Source organism: Oncorhynchus clarkii, chromosome 12 (assembly GCF_045791955.1).
Source record: "Oncorhynchus clarkii lewisi isolate Uvic-CL-2024 chromosome 12, UVic_Ocla_1.0, whole genome shotgun sequence".
Taxonomy (NCBI): domain Eukaryota; kingdom Metazoa; phylum Chordata; class Actinopteri; order Salmoniformes; family Salmonidae; genus Oncorhynchus; species Oncorhynchus clarkii.
Window position 1 is genome coordinate 33,636,288 of NC_092158.1, and position 18,528 is coordinate 33,654,815.

Genomic DNA, 18,528 nt, shown 5'->3' on the forward strand with positions numbered 1-18,528 from the left:
AGGAGAGCTCTATTTGTTTTTGACCTACTTCGTTTTATTTAGAATGGGAACCACTGATGATTAATTAGGAGGGGTGGGGGTGGAAGAAGTGGCGTATTTCCCAAAAAATAACATTATTATTATTATAGAGCCGTCATTGTACTCCCCAGGTTTGGCATTTCTGTGTAAAGACTACAATGCTCATGTGGATATAACTGTAGAACCCAGTCCGTTTGTGGTCTACCTCCTCTCTAGTTGTACTCAGCTGTAGACGTGTTCTGAATGTTCCATACTCAGAGTTTAGCTTCACTGCTCATTATTTTTGTTTTGACGTTCATTGCGCATCAAACTGTCTCCAATCTTTTACAAGGGCCGCAATCTCACCAGACCAGTTCTTCATTCACAACGGCCAAGTTTCTATCTTCCTCTGAGCGGGTAGATATTAATTGTCCAATCAGAGGGACACTCAGTGCATAGACAGACAAACACACGCACACAACCTACTTGCGCCCTGGTGGGGTGATGTCATGTGTATTATCAGTAATTAGTGGCCTGTTAAGTTCAGTGGCTACAGGGCTGGCTTGGTGTATGTGACAGTGCCCAGTAGGATTAGTGCTGCAAAACCAGAGCTGGGGATACGCTGTACTGGCAGGCTGGACTACTGGACGTCCAGAGAGCGAGAAGGGGGAGGGGTGATGATGGGGATACGCTGTACTGGCAGGCTGGACTACTGGACGTCCAGAGAGCGAGAAGGGGGAGGGGTGATGATGGGGCTACGCTGTACTGGCAGGCTGGACTACTGGACGTCCAGAGAGCGAGAAGGGGGAGGGGTGATGATGGGGATACGCTGTACTGGCAGGCTGGACTACTGGACGTCCAGAGAGCGAGAAGGGGGAGGGGTGATGATGGGGATACGCTGTACTGGCAGGCTGGACTACTGGACGTCCAGAGAGCGAGAAGGGGGAGGGGTGATGATGGGGCTACGCTGTACTGGCAGGCTGGACTACTGGACGTCCAGAGAGCGAGAAGGGGGAGGGGTGATGATGGGGCTGGGGCTACACTGTACTGGCAGGCTGGACTACTGGACGTCCAGAGAGTGAGACGGGGAGGGGTGATGATGGGGCTACGCTGTACTGGCAGGCTGGACTACTGGACATCCAGAGAGCGAGAAGGGGAGGGGTGATGATGGGGCTACGCTGTACTGGCAGGCTGGACTACTGGACGTCCAGAGAGCGAGAAGGGGGAGGGGTGATGATGGGGCTGGGGCTACACTGTACTGGCAGGCTGGACTACTGGACGTCCAGAGAGCGAGAAGGGGAGGGGTGATGATGGGGCTACGCTGTACTGGCAGGCTGGACTACTGGACATCCAGAGAGCGAGAAGGGGAGGGGTGATGATGGGGCTACATTGTACTGGCAGGCTGGACTACTGGACGTCCAGAGAGCGAGAAGGGGAGGGGTGATGATGGGGCTACATTGTACTGGCAGGCTGGACTACTGGACGTCCAGAGAGCGAGAAGGGGAGGGGTGATGATGGGGCTACACTGTACTGGCAGGCTGGACTACTGGACGTCCAGAGAGCGAGAAGGGGAGGGGTGATGATGGGGCTACGCTGTACTGGCAGGCTGGACTACTGGACATCCAGAGAGCGAGAAGGGGAGGGGTGATGATGGGGCTACATTGTACTGGCAGGCTGGACTACTGGACGTCCAGAGAGCGAGAAGGGGAGGGGTGATGATGGGGCTACACTGTACTGGCAGGCTGGACTACTGGACGTCCAGAGAGCGAGAAGGGGAGGGGTGATGCTGGGGCTACGCTGTACTGGCAGGCTGGACTACTGGACGTCCAGAGAGCGAGAAGGGGGAGGGGTGATGATGGGGCTGGGGCTACACTGTACTGGCAGTCTGGACTACTGGACGTCCAGAGAGCGAGAAGGGGAGGGGTGATGATGGGGCTACGCTGTACTGGCAGGCTGGACTACTGGACATCCAGAGAGCGAGAAGGGGAGGGGTGATGATGGGGCTACGCTGTACTGGCAGGCTGGACTACTGGACGTCCAGAGAGCGAGAAGGGGGAGGGGTGATGATGGGGCTACACTGTACTGGCAGGCTGGACTACTGGACGTCCAGAGAGCGAGAAGGGGGAGGGGTGATGATGGGGCTACACTGTACTGGCAGGCTGGACTACTGGACGTCCAGAGAGCGAGAAGGGGAGGGGTGATGATGGGGCTACACTGTACTGGCAGGCTGGACTACTGGACGTCCAGAGAGCGAGAAGGGGAGGGGTGATGATGGGGCTACGCTGTACTGGCAGGCTGGACTACTGGACGTCCAGAGAGCGAGAAGGGGGAGGGGTGATGATGGGGCTACACTGTACTGGCAGGCTGGACTACTGGACGTCCAGAGAGCGAGAAGGGGGAGGGGTGATGATGGGGCTACACTGTACTGGCAGGCTGGACTACTGGACGTCCAGAGAGCGAGAAGGGGAGGGGTGATGATGGGGCTGGGGCTACACTGTACTGGCAGGTTGGACTACTGGACATCCAGAGAGCAAGAAGGGGAGGGGTGATGCTGGGGCTACACTGTACTGGCAGGCTGGACTACTGGACGTCCAGAGAGCGAGAAGGGGGAGGGGTGATGATGGGGCTACACTGTACTGGCAGGCTGGACTACTGGACGTCCAGAGAGCGAGAAGGGGAGGGGTGATGATGGGGCTACACTGTACTGGCAGGCTGGACTACTGGACGTCCAGAGAGCGAGAAGGGGAGGGGTGATGATGGGGCTGTGGCTACACTGTACTGGCAGGCTGGACTACTGGACATCCAGAGAGCAAGAAGGGGAGGGGTGATGCTGGGGCTACACTGTACTGGCAGGCTGGACTACTGGACGTCCAGAGAGCGAGAAGGGGGAGGGGTGATGATGGGGCTACACTGTACTGGCAGGCTGGACTACTGGACGTCCAGAGAGCGAGAAGGGGGAGGGGTGATGCTGGGGCTACGCTGTACTGGCAGGCTGGACTACTGGACGTCCAGAGAGCGAGAAGGGGGAGGGGTGATGCTGGGGCTACGCTGTACTGGCAGGCTGGACTACTGGACGTCCAGAGAGCGAGAAGGGGAGGGGTGATGCTGGGGCTACGCTGTACTGGCAGGCTGGACTACTGGACGTCCAGAGAGCGAGAAGGGGGAGGGGTGATGCTGGGGCTACGCTGTACTGGCAGGCTGGACTACTGGACGTCCAGAGAGCGAGAAGGGGGAGGGGTGATGATGGGGCTGGGGCTACACTGTACTGGCAGGCTGGACTACTGGACGTCCAGAGAGCGAGAAGGGGAGGGGTGATGATGGGGCTACACTGTACTGGCAGGCTGGACTACTGGACGTCCAGAGAGCGAGAAGGGGGAGGGGTGATGATGGGGCTGGGGCTACACTGTACTGGCAGGCTGGACTACTGGACGTCCAGAGAGTGAGAAGGGGAGGGGTGATGATGGGGCTACGCTGTACTGGCAGGCTGGACTACTGGACATCCAGAGAGCGAGAAGGGGAGGGGTGATGATGGGGCTACGCTGTACTGGCAGGCTGGACTACTGGACGTCCAGAGAGCGAGAAGGGGGAGGGGTGATGATGGGGCTGGGGCTACACTGTACTGGCAGGCTGGACTACTGGACGTCCAGAGAGCGAGAAGGGGAGGGGTGATGATGGGGCTACGCTGTACTGGCAGGCTGGACTACTGGACATCCAGAGAGCGAGAAGGGGAGGGGTGATGATGGGGCTACATTGTACTGGCAGGCTGGACTACTGGACGTCCAGAGAGCGAGAAGGGGAGGGGTGATGATGGGGCTACACTGTACTGGCAGGCTGGACTACTGGACGTCCAGAGAGCGAGAAGGGGAGGGGTGATGCTGGGGCTACGCTGTACTGGCAGGCTGGACTACTGGACGTCCAGAGAGCGAGAAGGGGGAGGGGTGATGATGGGGCTGGGGCTACACTGTACTGGCAGGCTGGACTACTGGACGTCCAGAGAGCGAGAAGGGGGAGGGGTGATGATGGGGCTACACTGTACTGGCAGGCTGGACTACTGGACGTCCAGAGAGCGAGAAGGGGAGGGGTGATGATGGGGCTACACTGTACTGGCAGGCTGGACTACTGGACGTCCAGAGAGCGAGAAGGGGAGGGGTGATGATGGGGCTACGCTGTACTGGCAGGCTGGACTACTGGACGTCCAGAGAGCGAGAAGGGGGAGGGGTGATGATGGGGCTGGGGCTACACTGTACTGGCAGGCTGGACTACTGGACGTCCAGAGAGCGAGAAGGGGGAGGGGTGATGATGGGGCTACACTGTACTGGCAGGCTGGACTACTGGACGTCCAGAGAGCGAGAAGGGGAGGGGTGATGATGGGGCTGGGGCTACACTGTACTGGCAGGTTGGACTACTGGACATCCAGAGAGCAAGAAGGGGAGGGGTGATGCTGGGGCTACACTGTACTGGCAGGCTGGACTACTGGACGTCCAGAGAGCGAGAAGGGGGAGGGGTGATGATGGGGCTACACTGTACTGGCAGGCTGGACTACTGGACGTCCAGAGAGCGAGAAGGGGAGGGGTGATGATGGGGCTACACTGTACTGGCAGGCTGGACTACTGGACGTCCAGAGAGCGAGAAGGGGAGGGGTGATGATGGGGCTGGGGATACACTGTACTGGCAGGCTGGACTACTGGACATCCAGAGAGCAAGAAGGGGAGGGGTGATGCTGGGGCTACACTGTACTGGCAGGCTGGACTACTGGACGTCCAGAGAGCGAGAAGGGGGAGGGGTGATGATGGGGCTACACTGTACTGGCAGGCTGGACTACTGGACGTCCAGAGAGCGAGAAGGGGAGGGGTGATGATGGGGCTACACTGTACTGGCAGGCTGGACTACTGGACGTCCAGAGAGCGAGAAGGGGGAGGGGTGATGCTGGGGCTACGCTGTACTGGCAGGCTGGACTACTGGACGTCCAGAGAGCGAGAAGGGGGAGGGGTGATGCTGGGGCTACGCTGTACTGGCAGGCTGGACTACTGGACGTCCAGAGAGCGAGAAGGGGAGGGGTAATGCTGGGGCTACGCTGTACTGGCAGGCTGGACTACTGGACGTCCAGAGAGCGAGAAGGGGGAGGGGTGATGCTGGGGCTACGCTGTACTGGCAGGCTGGACTACTGGACGTCCAGAGAGCGAGAAGGGGGAGGGGTGATGATGGGGCTGGGGCTACACTGTACTGGCAGGCTGGACTACTGGACGTCCAGAGAGCGAGAAGGGGAGGGGTGATGCTGGGGCTACATTGTACTGGCAGGCTGGACTACTGGACGTCCAGAGAGCGAGAAGGGGGAGGGGTGATGATGGGGCTGGGGCTACACTGTACTGGCAGGCTGGACTACTGGACGTCCAGAGAGCGAGAAGGGGGAGGGGTGATGATGGGGCTACGCTGTACTGGCAGGCTGGACTACTGGACGTCCAGAGAGCGAGAAGGGGGAGGGGTGATGCTGGGGCTACGCTGTACTGGCAGGCTGGACTACTGGACGTCCAGAGAGCGAGAAGGGGGAGGGGTGATGATGGGGCTGGGGCTACACTGTACTGGCAGGCTGGACTACTGGACGTCCAGAGAGCGAGAAGGGGGAGGGGTGATGATGGGGCTACGCTGTACTGGCAGGCTGGACTACTGGACGTCCAGAGAGCGAGAAGGGGGAGGGGTGATGATGGGGCTACGCTGTACTGGCAGGCTGGACTACTGGACGTCCAGAGAGCGAGAAGGGGGAGGGGTGATGATGGGGCTGGGGCTACACTGTACTGGCAGGCTGGACTACTGGACGTCCAGAGAGCGAGAAGGGGGAGGGGTGATGCTGGGGCTACATTGTACTGGCAGGCTGGACTACTGGACATCCAGAGAGCGAGAAGGGAAGGGGTGATGCTGGGGCTGGGGCTACATTGTACTGGCAGGCTGGACTACTGGACGTCCAGAGAGCGAGAAGGGGAGGGGTGATGATGGGGCTACACTGTACTGGCAGGCTGGACTACTGGACATCCAGAGAGCGAGAAGGGGGAGGGGTGATGATGGGGCTGGGGCTACATTGTACTGGCAGGCTGGACTACTGGACGTCCAGAGAGCGAGAAGGGGAGGGGTGATGATGGGGCTACACTGTACTGGCAGGCTGGACTACTGGACGTCCAGAGAGCGAGAAGGGGGAGGGGTGATGCTGGGGCTGGGGCTACACTGTACTGGCAGGCTGGACTACTGGACGTCCAGAGAGCGAGAAGGGGGAGGGGTGATGCTGGGGCTACATTGTACTGGCAGGCTGGACTACTGGACATCCAGAGAGCGAGAAGGGGAGGGGTGATGCTGGGTCTACACTGTACTGGCAGGCTGGACTACTGGACGTCCAGAGAGCGAGAAGGGGGAGGGGTGATGCTGGGGCTGGGGCTACACTGTACTGGCTGGCTGGACTACTGGACGTCCAGAGAGCGAGAAGGGGGAGGGGTGATGATGGGGCTACACTGTACTGGCAGGCTGGACTACAGGACGTCCAGAGAGCGAGAAGGGGAGGGGTGATGCTGGGGCTACACTGTACTGGCAGGCTGGACTACTGGACGTCCAGAGAGCGAGAAGGGGAGGGGTGATGCTGGGGCTACACTGTACTGGCAGGCTGGACTACAGGACGTCCAGAGAGCGAGAAGGGGAGGGGTGATGATGGGGCTGGGGCTACACTGTACTGGCAGGCTGGACTACTGGACGTCCAGAGAGCGAGAAGGGGAGGGGTGATGATGGGGCTACACTGTACTGGCTGGCTGGACTACTGGACGTCCAGAGAGCGAGAAGGGGAGGGGTGATGATGGGGCTACACTGTACTGGCAGGCTGGACTACTGGATGTGTGGTACTGATCTACTCTGCTGGAAAGGGGGAGGAGATGGAGGGAGAGTAGAGGATAGGATATATGACAAAGGGAGATAAGGGGAAGTAGCAAAGGAGAGGGAGTGGAGGAGAGAGGAGAGGATGGAATGGGAGGCGTGAAGAAGATATTGAGTGTAGAGGTAGACTGGAGGGGGCGGACCCTTTACGTACCACTCCCTATGATAGAATACTTTGAGTTTGCACAGTCAAACTGGCATTTTTGTATTTCTAAAGTAGGGAAAAAACAATGCACTGCTTGCATCAGAAAATTAATTAGGGAGTTGTGGTCTGTTTATTTCGTATATCCCTACATATCCGAATTCAGGGAATAAGTGAACCATAGCTAATGCACCTCTTTGTTGGCCTGAAATGCCATGCAGAGATAATTAGAATTTAGCGCTCATCGCGGGGACATTACAGATAGGCTGGAAGCAGGTTGCGACCTGAGTATTGTATTCTCAACTACGATAATGGTAACTACAGTCATGAAAATACATGAATGATAGTTGCCTTTAGCGCTATAGTCTCAAGGTTAGCTGGGAGAATGGAACGGTAGCTAGCTGCTTCAAATTCCTGGTGGATTGATAAAGGTTTGTGTCCTTGAGGAAAGCACTAGAGCTTTGTTTACTGAAGAAAATCTGACATGAAAGTGTAGTGGTTCAGGTTAAACCTTGAGATTCAATTTGGAGCCAAGGTACATTTCTGAAACTGACGGCTGAGTCAGGAGAAAAGCCCGACTTGACCAAAGACACAGAGTCAGACAGACCGGGACATTGAGTGTAGTGTACACAGGTGATGCCACTCCCTGTTTTGCCTTTCAAATTAGCCCCACCCTCTCCGTGCAGGGGAGTCACATGACGATGACCTCATCTTTATATGGCCCCATGTAAGTAACCAAACCTTTGTCTCACTCCTGGTGCTGCTACAACCAGTATAATAGAGGTTGTTTCCCTTTTTTATTTTTTTTATTTTTTACTATTTTCTTTATTAGTTCATTACTATTTAAGGTGACTTTAAATGTCCACAAAGGTGCCACCCTAACTAATACAATGTACTATTATAATTATGAGAAGAGGTCCCTTAGTGCAATATTTGCCCTCAGAGACTTTCAGTCTGACCTCACCAGATGGATACTGTAGTACTGGTCTACCTGTTCTGAATCAGAACACCGGAATGAACGTGTCCTTGTTTTCAACTCCGCTTGTCTGTTTCTCTTCTCACTAACGTCTGCCCTTTGCTTTCCAGTACGCAGGATTTATATAGGATTTGTTTTATTGAGCCACGTTATTACATGTGGTATGTACAAGATTGTAGTCTGTGTGTGTCTGAGATTGTGTCTCAGTGTCAGAGGGAGTGCTTGTTGCCTGTCTTTACCCCAGTGCCTCAGGCAATTTAATTTCCTCTCCTCCACCTTCTCTCATCGCTTTGTTATTGCTGCCTTTGCTCTGATCCCAGTGAAGTTAGTTTGAGGGCTCCATGTCTCTCCTGGGATCCAGGTGGAATGCATTACGGTTTACGTGGCTAATAGATACAAGATGTAGCTTAGCCTACACAGCCTTGGCTTGGCAGCCCTGCCGTGGGGTCAACAACAAGGCTCCCCAGCCGAGCTGTTAGACATCTCCCATCCCTCCAGTTCTCTTTCTCTTTGTTTTCTTTTCTCTCGCTCCCTCACAGCCCACCGTCTTTCCGTTCTGTTCGTCTCTCTTTCTTTGTTTTCTCTTCCCTTCCGCTCTCCCTTGGACCTCTGTGTTCATTAGGAGGCCTACTCAGTTTTTCCTCTACTCTCCTCCAGTGCGTGTGTATGATGGTGATCACTGCACACAACACAAGCCCCCGTCTCTGACACGCTCCATGGAAAATGTAGAATATATTTGTGTATGTGTATGTGTTGTCTGCCTGCGATGTGAGAGAATTGTTTAGCCCTCCCTCCCTCTTTCGTGCCGTGGTTGTGGTGTTTTGTTTACTTTGCCTCCGTGCTGCTCGTGTGCGGCTTGTTGTCTGTTGGCTCCACCTTGACTCCATCTTCTGGCTTCTCCTCTGAGCGCTGTGTCGGAGGGGAGGGGGAGAGACAGACGGGGGTAGGGGAGATGAAGGTAGGGCTGGGGGCTGCTGCTGAGCTCAGGTCATAGCGCTCTCTCTTTATGTCTCTGTTGACACAGCAGGTGTTGCTTTGACTCCACAGTAGGGCTTTGTTTGTTCCGTGCCATAGCTCAGCAGCACAGAAAAGAAAGGTCAAAAACAAGTCAGAGCCAGGCATAGGACATTAGGGAGATAACAATACACTGACTCTTCATTTCAGTGTCTGTTGTTTTAGTAAACAGAAACGGGGGGTGGGCTTTGCACTCACTCTTAATAACCAGCTTTGACTTGTTTTTCTGAAAAGTTGTAACTCCATTACACCCAGCTCCCTCTATCTCCCTCTAATTCTCGGTCTATTCCCTCTATTTCCCTCCCTCATGTTCTCTTCCTCCCTCCACCCCCAGGTGATCCTGTACTCTGGGGACAGGGCCTATGAGGACTACTACCCTGCAGTGAAGGGGCGGGCCCACTTCAACTCACCTGACCCGAAGAATGGCGACGCTTCCATCAACCTGACTGGTCTGAAGTCCTCAGACACGGGGACCTACCAATGCAAGGTGAAAAAGGCCCCGGGCATCCGCAGCAGAAAGATGCTACTGACCGTCATGGGTGAGTGGGTTGCCATGGATTACATTTTAAACAGCCGCTACTCTGCTATCTACAGTTGAAGTCGGAAGTTTACATACACTTTAGCCAAACAGTTCTATTTTGTTGCATCAGACCAGAGGACATTTCTCCAAAAAGTACGATCTTTGTTCCCATGTGCAGTTGCAAACCGTGGTCTGGCTTTTTTATGGCAATTTTGGAGCCGTGGCTTCTTCCTTGCTGAGCGCCCTTTCAGGTTATGTCGATATAGGACTTGTTTTACTGTGGATATAGATACTTATGTACCTGTTTCCTCCAGCATCTTCACAAGGTCCTTTGGTGTGTTCTGGGATTGATTTGCACATTTCGCACCAAAGTACATTCAACTCTAGGAGAGTTGCGTCTCCGTCCTGAGCGGTATGACGGCTGCGTGGTGCCATGGTGTTTATACTTGCGTACTATTGTTTGTACAGATGAATGTGGTACCTTCAGGCATTTGGAAATTGCTCCCAAGGATGAACCAGACTTGTGGAGGTCTACAAAATAAATTCTGAGGTCTTGGCCGATTTTCTTTTGATTTTCCCATGATGTCAAGCAGATAGGCACCAAGTTTGAAGGTAGGCCTTGAAATACATCCACAGGTACACCGCCAATTGACTCAAATTATGTCAATTAGCCTATCAGAAGCTTCTAAAGCCATGATGTCATTTTCTGTCATTTTCCAAGCTGTTTAAATGCACAGTCAACTTAATGTATGTAAACTTCTGACCCACTGGAATTGTGATACAGTGAATTGTAAGTGAAGTAATCTGTCTGTAAATAATTGTTGGAAAAATGACTTGTCATGCTCAGTGTAGATGTCCTAACCGACTTGCCAAAGCTATAATTTGTTAACAAGAAATGTGTGGAGTGGTTGAAAAACAAGTTTTAATGACTCCAACCTAAGTGTATGTCAATTTCTGACTTCAACTGTATCTGTTCAGTAAAACCTCCAAGCATAATGCCTTTTAAAGGGTGCATGTGGCTCACTAGAGAAGTGTTTATGCAATACCCCTCTAGAATGGCGTTATGTTTAATAATCCTAGTGGTGTGTGTTGATCTAGCATTTTCCTTGATATTGCAATCCCATTCAATCCATATACGGTAGGGAAATGGCTGTCAATATCAGATGACATCAAAATAGCCTATTAAATGTAGTTAAGTGTTGTCAAATGTACATTAATGCTGCCTTGTTCTGAAATGATGTATGCTAAGTGTTTTGCTTTGCAATTAAATGATGGTGTGATTGATGAGCATCACACATGTCGCCTCAGCCAGCTGTTTCATTGTTGCTAAGTGACAGTAAAGTAGTGTAAAATGAAGTGATACGGGCCTTATGACAGCCACTCAGCTAGCTAACTGCATATCATACATGACAGTGGGTATAGAATAGGCAGAACATTCATAGTGATGTCTGCGCAAACAGACTTGCCGTGTATGGCTGCTCGGTGAGTCAACTTTACTCTGAACATACAGAAAGTCAGTCAGCATATTTACATATGAAAAGCAGTGTGGGCTGACGGCTGTGGTCAAACAACATATGAACTGTTATTAGAGCCCCGCACTGATGAAGGATTTCTCATAAACACTGTGTTTGCCTGAAAAAAATGTGATTAGGACACAGTTGTTTTCCTGGTTAACCACATCTGAGAAACTGGTTTTGTGACATGATCTGTTGGTGTTATATTTACCTTCCTTTACCAGGAACTATACGAAAACAACCTGTCTTTTTAGCCATTCCTTTACACCAGCAAGGCTGGCTCGAAGCCTCTCTCAGGTCTACAGGAAGGAAGGTTAGATTTGTTCAGTGTACCTGAGCCAGCCAAGGAGAGATGGGCTTGAGCTGACTAGAGCAAATACCTAGGCAGGCAGATGGTGATGGTCCTTAGGGAGCTGTGCAGAGGAATTTCTTGGCCACAGAGCTGGTCATCTAGTGTCTTTACTAGTTTAGTGCCGCCGCCTGGTAGTGGGTCTGACAGGCCTAAAGGCATTGACCCCTCGGGCAGAGCTATTCCTATTCTAGAGGAGAGCAGTGTGACAAGGAGACAGGAAGACATCTTGCCTGCGCCGCAGTTTACCTTCAGGTCAATATCGTCACCAGAACGTAAATGTTCCCGAGCGCATTGGCAGAGACGGACACGGTCACACTCTCTCAGGAAGTAGACACACACACACACACACACACACACACAGGGGCATTTGTCCTGAGTGCAGGTAACGTTAGGAGCTGTGTGCGTGTTGTCTCCCTGTATGAAGATCGACAGTGAAGGTAACAGAAGGAGATGGCACACCTGCAGTCAGTACAGCACACCGGACAGGCATGTCAGCAACCCTCGCAACTGATCAGTGTCTGCCGCTGCCTCACTACAGTTTTCGGCAGCCAATCACAATTCCTCTCTCCCTCACCTTAGTCCCAATCACTATCTCATTACTCATACACCACTACAGTATTTAACATGCCAATCGCTCTCTGACCTGAGTCCAAACAACCAATCAGCCCTACCTAGACCTCTCTAAAGCCAATCTTTCTGTCTCCCTGGCCTCAGTCCCAACCGATCCCTCATTGTCTTTATTGCCACCCTACTGTGGTCTACCACAATGTATCACTCTCCCTCTATCTATACTGTGTCCTATCAGTACCTCAATGTAGTCCACCACAACCAATACATCTCCTTATCTTCAGCACTTCATATTACACCACATCCATATAGTCCAGCACAACCAATACATCTCCTTATCTTCAGCACTTCATATTACACCACATCCATATAGTCCAGCACAACCAATACATCTCCTTATCTTCAGCACTTCATATTACACCACATCCATATAGTCCACCACAACCAATACATCTCCTTATCTTCAGCACTTCATATTACACCACATCCATATAGTCCACCACAACCAATACATCTCCTTATCTTCAGCACTTCATATTACACCACATCCATATAGTCCACCACAACCAATACATCTCCTTATCTTCAGCACTTCATATTACACCACATCCATATAGTCCACCACAACCAATACATCTCCTTATCTTCAGCACTTCATATTACACCACATCCATATATTCCACCACAACCAATACATCTCCTTATCTTCAGCACTTCATATTACACCACATCCATATAGTCCAGCACAACCAATACATCTCCTTATCTTCAGCACTTCATATTACACCACATCCATATAGTCCACCACAACCAATACATCTCCTTATCTTCAGCACTTCATATTACACCACATCCATATAGTCCACCACAACCAATACATCTCCTTATCTTCAGCACTTCATATTACACCACATCCATATAGTCCACCACAACCAATACATCTCCTTATCTTCAGCACTTCATATTACACCACATCCATATAGTCCAGCACAACCAATACATCTCCTTATCTTCAGCACTTCATATTAAACCACATCCATATAGTCCACCACAACCAATACATCTCCTTATCTTCAGCACTTCATATTACACCACATCCATATAGTCCACCACAACCAATACATCTCCTTATCTTCAGCACTTCATATTACACCACATCCATATAGTCCACCACAACCAATACATCTCCTTATCTTCAGCACTTCATATTACACCACATCCATATAGTCCACCACAACCAATACATCTCCTTATCTTCAGCACTTCATATTACACCACATCCATATAGTCCACCACAACCGATCAGCACTCATTTAATTTCTCTTCCATTTCTCCTCCCCTCTTTCGTTCTGTCCATCCTGACCCCCTGCCTTTTAGTGCAGCGCACAGCCCATACTAATCTATGTGCTGCCGTGTCCCACAGGACAGGGCTGTCTGGTGTTAATCCACATGGTTCTGCCTGATAAGTCCCTGTCCCTGATCTCCCCTCCCTCTCCTCTCTCTCCCCTCCCTTTCTCTGGGCTTTGTTGTTACAGCGCCCATTACCAAACCATGATGTCAGCGCTCTAGCACAAAGCTCTATCCGAGAGATGCACACAGAGAGAGACAGAGAGATATACACACAGATGCACACACACATTCACACACGGCCAATCAGGCTTCCTAAAGACGACAATATTTAGAATGCCCCTCCACCTCCCACCCCTGGCTTAGTACCCATACCTCATCCCACCCTCTCCAGCAGACAGACAGTCTGTCAGTTGGTCTGGTCTGTTCATCTTTGACTTGCACTGGATCCGGCCTGGTTTCAATTTGGGGCTTTGTTTGCTTTTGAATTCTCATCACATCTCCTGCCAACAGACTGAGGAAATTGTTTGCGTACGCTTGGCTTTCCCAGAGAGGCCCTACTGTGTGTGTGTGTGTGTGTGTGTGTGTGTGTGTGTGTGTGTGTGTGTGTGTGTGTGTGTGTGTGTGTGTGTGTGTGTGTGTGTGTGTGTGTGTGTGTGTGTGTGTGCGGACGTCACTCTCCAATCTTCATCATCTTTAGTGACAGCACCTGTAATGACAGCAGCTGTATCAATTACCCTGATTACTGCTCTCATTATGCTGATGACTGCTGCTATGAAGGGGACACACACACACACACACACACACACAGAGCTCAGCAACCTGCCAGGGGGGTGTGCATTGGAAAATCAGGAAGGGTTTGTGTAGCTTCAAGCTAATTTCTGTTTTCCGCCATGTATGCCATCTCTAATAGCTTATGCCCTCTCCCTCTCCCCTGACAGTGAGGCCGTCCAAGCCCAGATGCTCTACTGAAGGCCCCACCCAGGAGGGTAAGGACGTGGTCCTGAGGTGTACGTCCAGTGAGGGGACCAAGCCCCTGCAGTACACCTGGGAGAAGACCAGTGACAGCAAGATTCTGCCTGCCTCAGCTGTGCTAGGTAACACACACAGGATGTAATTATACACCGAGTATATCAAACATTAGGAACACCTTCCAAATATTCAGTTGACCCCCCAAGTTGGCTGGATGTCCTTTGGGTGATGGACCATTCTTGATACACACAGGAAACTGTTGAGCATGAAAAACCCAGCAGCATTGCAATGCAATATTTGACACAAACCGCCGGGCACCTACTACCATACCCCGTTCAAAGGCACTTACATTTTTTGTCTTCTGAATGACACACAATCCATGTCTCAATTGTCTCTAGGCGTAACAATCCTTCTTTAACCTGTCTCCTCCCCTTCATCTACACTGATTGAAGTGGACTTAACAGGTGACGTCAATAAGGGATCATAGCTTTCATCTGGATTCACCTGGTCAATCTGTCATGGAAAGAGGTGTTCTTAATATTTTGTATTTATTGAAGATTTTCACAAAACACAATGTGGTTACACAAGTTTTCACCATCCTCAGATGGAGCTGATGATTTCAAACAGAATGGCTATTCACTGCCAACTCAAGTAAATGGACAGAAATGTTTCCAATTTATTTTTGGCTTCCTGAATGTGCCCCTGTAACCTCTCCCCCTCTCTATGTCTGTAGACCCTGTGGGAGGCACCATGAATGTAAGGAACGCGTCCATCAGCTCCTCAGGAACCTACCGCTGCACTGCTAAGAACCACGTGGGCATGGAGGAGTGTATTCTACAGCTTGGCATCACTCCCCGTGAGTCCCTCACCACCCCCTAATTCACCTTTATCTGCTTTTTAATTGAAGACTGTCAATGTTTTAATTTATCTGGCGTGGATTGGTGCTTGGACCTGTATTGGCTGTATGGTGGAATTGTGGAAGTTTATCATGTATCATGTATATATTTTTTTTAATGATCTGTGGTCTAGCGCCCAACACTGCTGGTATAATAGCTGGAGCCATCATCGCTGTGCTGCTGGCCCTCATCATCATCGCCATCGTCCTCTTCTGCTGCTGCCGCGCCCGCCACAGGAAGAAGTACGAGAAGGAGATCTCTTACGAGATCAGGTACGGTCACTGCATTATTACACCATTGTACAGCACTGGCATTAACTGCATCCAACTGCTCTTAGATTAGATGTGTTTGTCAGATGTTCACAGACATTTGCTTGACAAAAATGCACTGCGATAGAATAGCCAGACATAGTAAACATACACATTAATGAAGAACAACAGAAATTACAGTTTAATGACTTGACCCCTCCCTTCCCCATAACATAACTACCCCCCGCATTCATGTACTCAATATTGCACATCCCCTTGGTGTCCAGGTCACTGAGCATTGCACATAATGTCATTGCACAATGACTTTCAATGTCCGTGATTCCACATATAACCACATATAACAGTGTAGTATACAGTACATTACAACTATCTTAATAGCATTGTGGGAAGAGTGTATAGGTTCCTCTAAAGGTTGTCTTTTATTTCGGTAATTTGGCTGCTGTAGCCTGCAATAAATCAAAGAAAGCGTGACCGTGCCACGTTCTCTGGCCCCAGCTCCTCCCTATCCGGTCACGCACACAGCAAAGGACACGGAAAAAAGGTTGTCGCACCATCAGCTTTTTTTCCCCTTCTTCAAATAAACGTCTGTTAATCAGTTTGGGTTTTTTATTTATTCTGTGGTTCCTGTGTCTGTCCTGCCCAGCCCCCCTGGACACAGTGTTCCATCCACACAGCATCTCTCTCTCTCTCTCTCTCTCTCTCTCTCTCTCTCTCTCTCTCTCTCTCTCTCTCTCTCTCTCTCTCTCTCTCTCTCTCTCTGTCTCTCTGTCTCTCTGTCTCTCTGTCTCTCTGTCTCTCTGTCTCTCTGTCTCTCTGTCCCTCTGTCCCTCTGTCCCTCTGTCTTTGGGTCTGCTAGCATCAGCCTGGACACTGTCTATCTGCCTGGCAGCACAGTGGAGCACCATAAGAATTAGCCCAATGAGCACTGTGTCTGTGTGCCCAGTCCTGGCACACACACACACACACGGCGGCACGTATACAGACACTAATACACGCTTAGGGATATTAATGCATACACAAACACTTGTGCACACACATTTACCAACATATTCAAAGCCACTGGCCCCTCAGGCTGTTTGATTGAGCTCTTTAATGGATTATTGCAGGTTATTATGTGTTAATTGTGTTGCTCTGGGAGTAGAAAGGGGTTGGTGGGAATGAATGTTGCTTAGTTACCACTGTTGAGAATATTTCTGTGGCTGATCAGAGCTGGCACAGCTAGAACTACATTCCATCGTCACTAGCTATAATCTTTTTCACTACCTTTCACCCACTCTGTCTGTCCCTTCTCACTCTCTCCGTCTGTTTTTCTCTCTCTCTCCCACACTTTCTGTCAATCTGTCTCCCTCTGTCTGTGTCTCTTTCACTCGCCTCAACCTCTCTTTCAGTTAGTCTGTCCCTTCCCTCTTTCTGCTCGTCCTCTCTGTCTGTTTCTCTTTCTGTCTCTCTCCCTCTTTCTGTCTCTCTCTTTCACTCGCCTCACCCTCTCTCTTTCAGTCAGTCTGTCCTCTCCCTTTTTCTGCCTGTCTCCTCTCTCTGTTTGCCTGTTTCTCTCTTTCACCCCCTCTTTCTGTCTCTCCCACCCCATTCTGTCTCTCTGTCTTTCTCTTATATCAATCTTATATCATTGTTGATCTCTCTCTGACTCTGTCTGGCTGGACAACTAGGTGAAATCCCAAGTGAATGTGAAAGGGGAGTGGAAAAGCTTGTCTCTTGTTGTTTACATGCCCATCTCACTCTTTCCCCCCCTCTCTCAGAGAGGACGTTCCCCCTCCGAAGAGCCGCGTGTCGACGGCTCGCTCTTTCACCAGCGTGGGCAGCCAGCGTTCCTCCCTGGGCTCCATGTCCCCCTCCAACCTGCATGAGTACGCCCTCAAGCCCCAGTATGACAAGATCCCCTCTGTGGAGGAGTATGAGAGACCCCCCAGCCACACACCCCTGCCACCGCCTGTCGCCAGCAAGATAGCCGGACGTAACCTCAGCCGCATGGGCGGCATCCCCGTCATGATCCCCGCCCAAAACAAGGACGGCTCCATTGTGTAATGGAGAGAGAGCGAAGGAGAAAGGGAGGGTTTGGGACTGGGGGACACAAGCCAGAGAGGAGGTGCGGGGGCTGGTCTGGCAACTGGAGAGATGGAGGGGTGGGACAGGGGGACACTAGCCAGAGAGGAGGTGGGGGGGCTGGTCTGGCAACTGGAGAGATGGAGGGGTGGGACAGGGGGACACTAGCCAGAGAGGAGGTGGGGGGCTGGTCTGGTAACTGGAGAGAGGGAGGGGTGGGACTGGGGGACACTAGCCAGAGAGGAGGTAGGGGGCTGGTCTGGTAACTGGAGAGAGGGAGGGGTGGGACTGGGGGACACTAGCCAGAGAGGAAGTGGGGGGCTGGTCTGGCAACTGGAGAGATGGAGGGGTGGGACAGGGGGACACTAGCCAGAGAGGAGGTGGGGGGCTGGTCTGGTAACTGGAGAGAGGGAGGGGTGGGACTGGGGGACACTAGCCAGAGAGGAGGTAGGGGGCTGGTCTGGTAACTGGAGAGAGGGAGGGGTGGGACTGGGGGGCACTAGCCAGAGAGGAAGTGGGGGGCTGGTCTGGCAATTGGAGAGATGGAGGGGTGGGACTGGGGGACACTAGCCAGAGAGGAGGTGGGGTGACTGGGCTGACTGATTTTATGTCCTCCACCACTCATCATCAGCTGTGGTGCCGTACTGAGGAGAAAAGAGATGCAGTACTGTACCATATCACATCAGGCCCACTATGAACTATTTACTGAAGGCAAAAAACAACAGATCCTTTTATGAATTTGACTTCCTGATCTTTCTGATAAGCAGACACAAAAATACTAGGGTGGCTAGCTACATTTTAATGGTCAATTCAGAAAGGCCCGGTCCCTAGAGATGTGTGTAGAGCAAACCAAGGTCTCTGATTGGCCTATGGTGGGTTTGTACGGTGAAAGTATGACGGCTGTATTGATGTGTTTCTGGGTGGAGGAAATGTACAGTCCTACTCCACAGTCTTTGGATGAAATGCCAAAAATATAATCAGACAAAGGTTTA

The 18,528-nt window shown here is 51.5% G+C and overlaps 1 protein-coding gene across 1 annotated transcript in view; it reads left to right on the plus strand.

The window, feature by feature from the left end:
• The window catches only part of LOC139423095 (coxsackievirus and adenovirus receptor homolog), a 62,398-nt gene extending 44,868 nt beyond the window's left edge, over positions 1-17,530 (plus strand). Inside the window, exons 3-7 of the mRNA XM_071174740.1 lie at positions 9,373-9,577; positions 14,280-14,435; positions 15,044-15,166; positions 15,340-15,478; positions 17,233-17,530. Of these exons, the coding sequence (XP_071030841.1) occupies positions 9,373-9,577; positions 14,280-14,435; positions 15,044-15,166; positions 15,340-15,478; positions 17,233-17,518 (909 nt within the window). The 3' untranslated portion in view covers positions 17,519-17,530. The remainder of the gene's footprint in view (positions 1-9,372; positions 9,578-14,279; positions 14,436-15,043; positions 15,167-15,339; positions 15,479-17,232) is intronic.
• Positions 17,531-18,528: the final 998 nt, after the last annotated feature.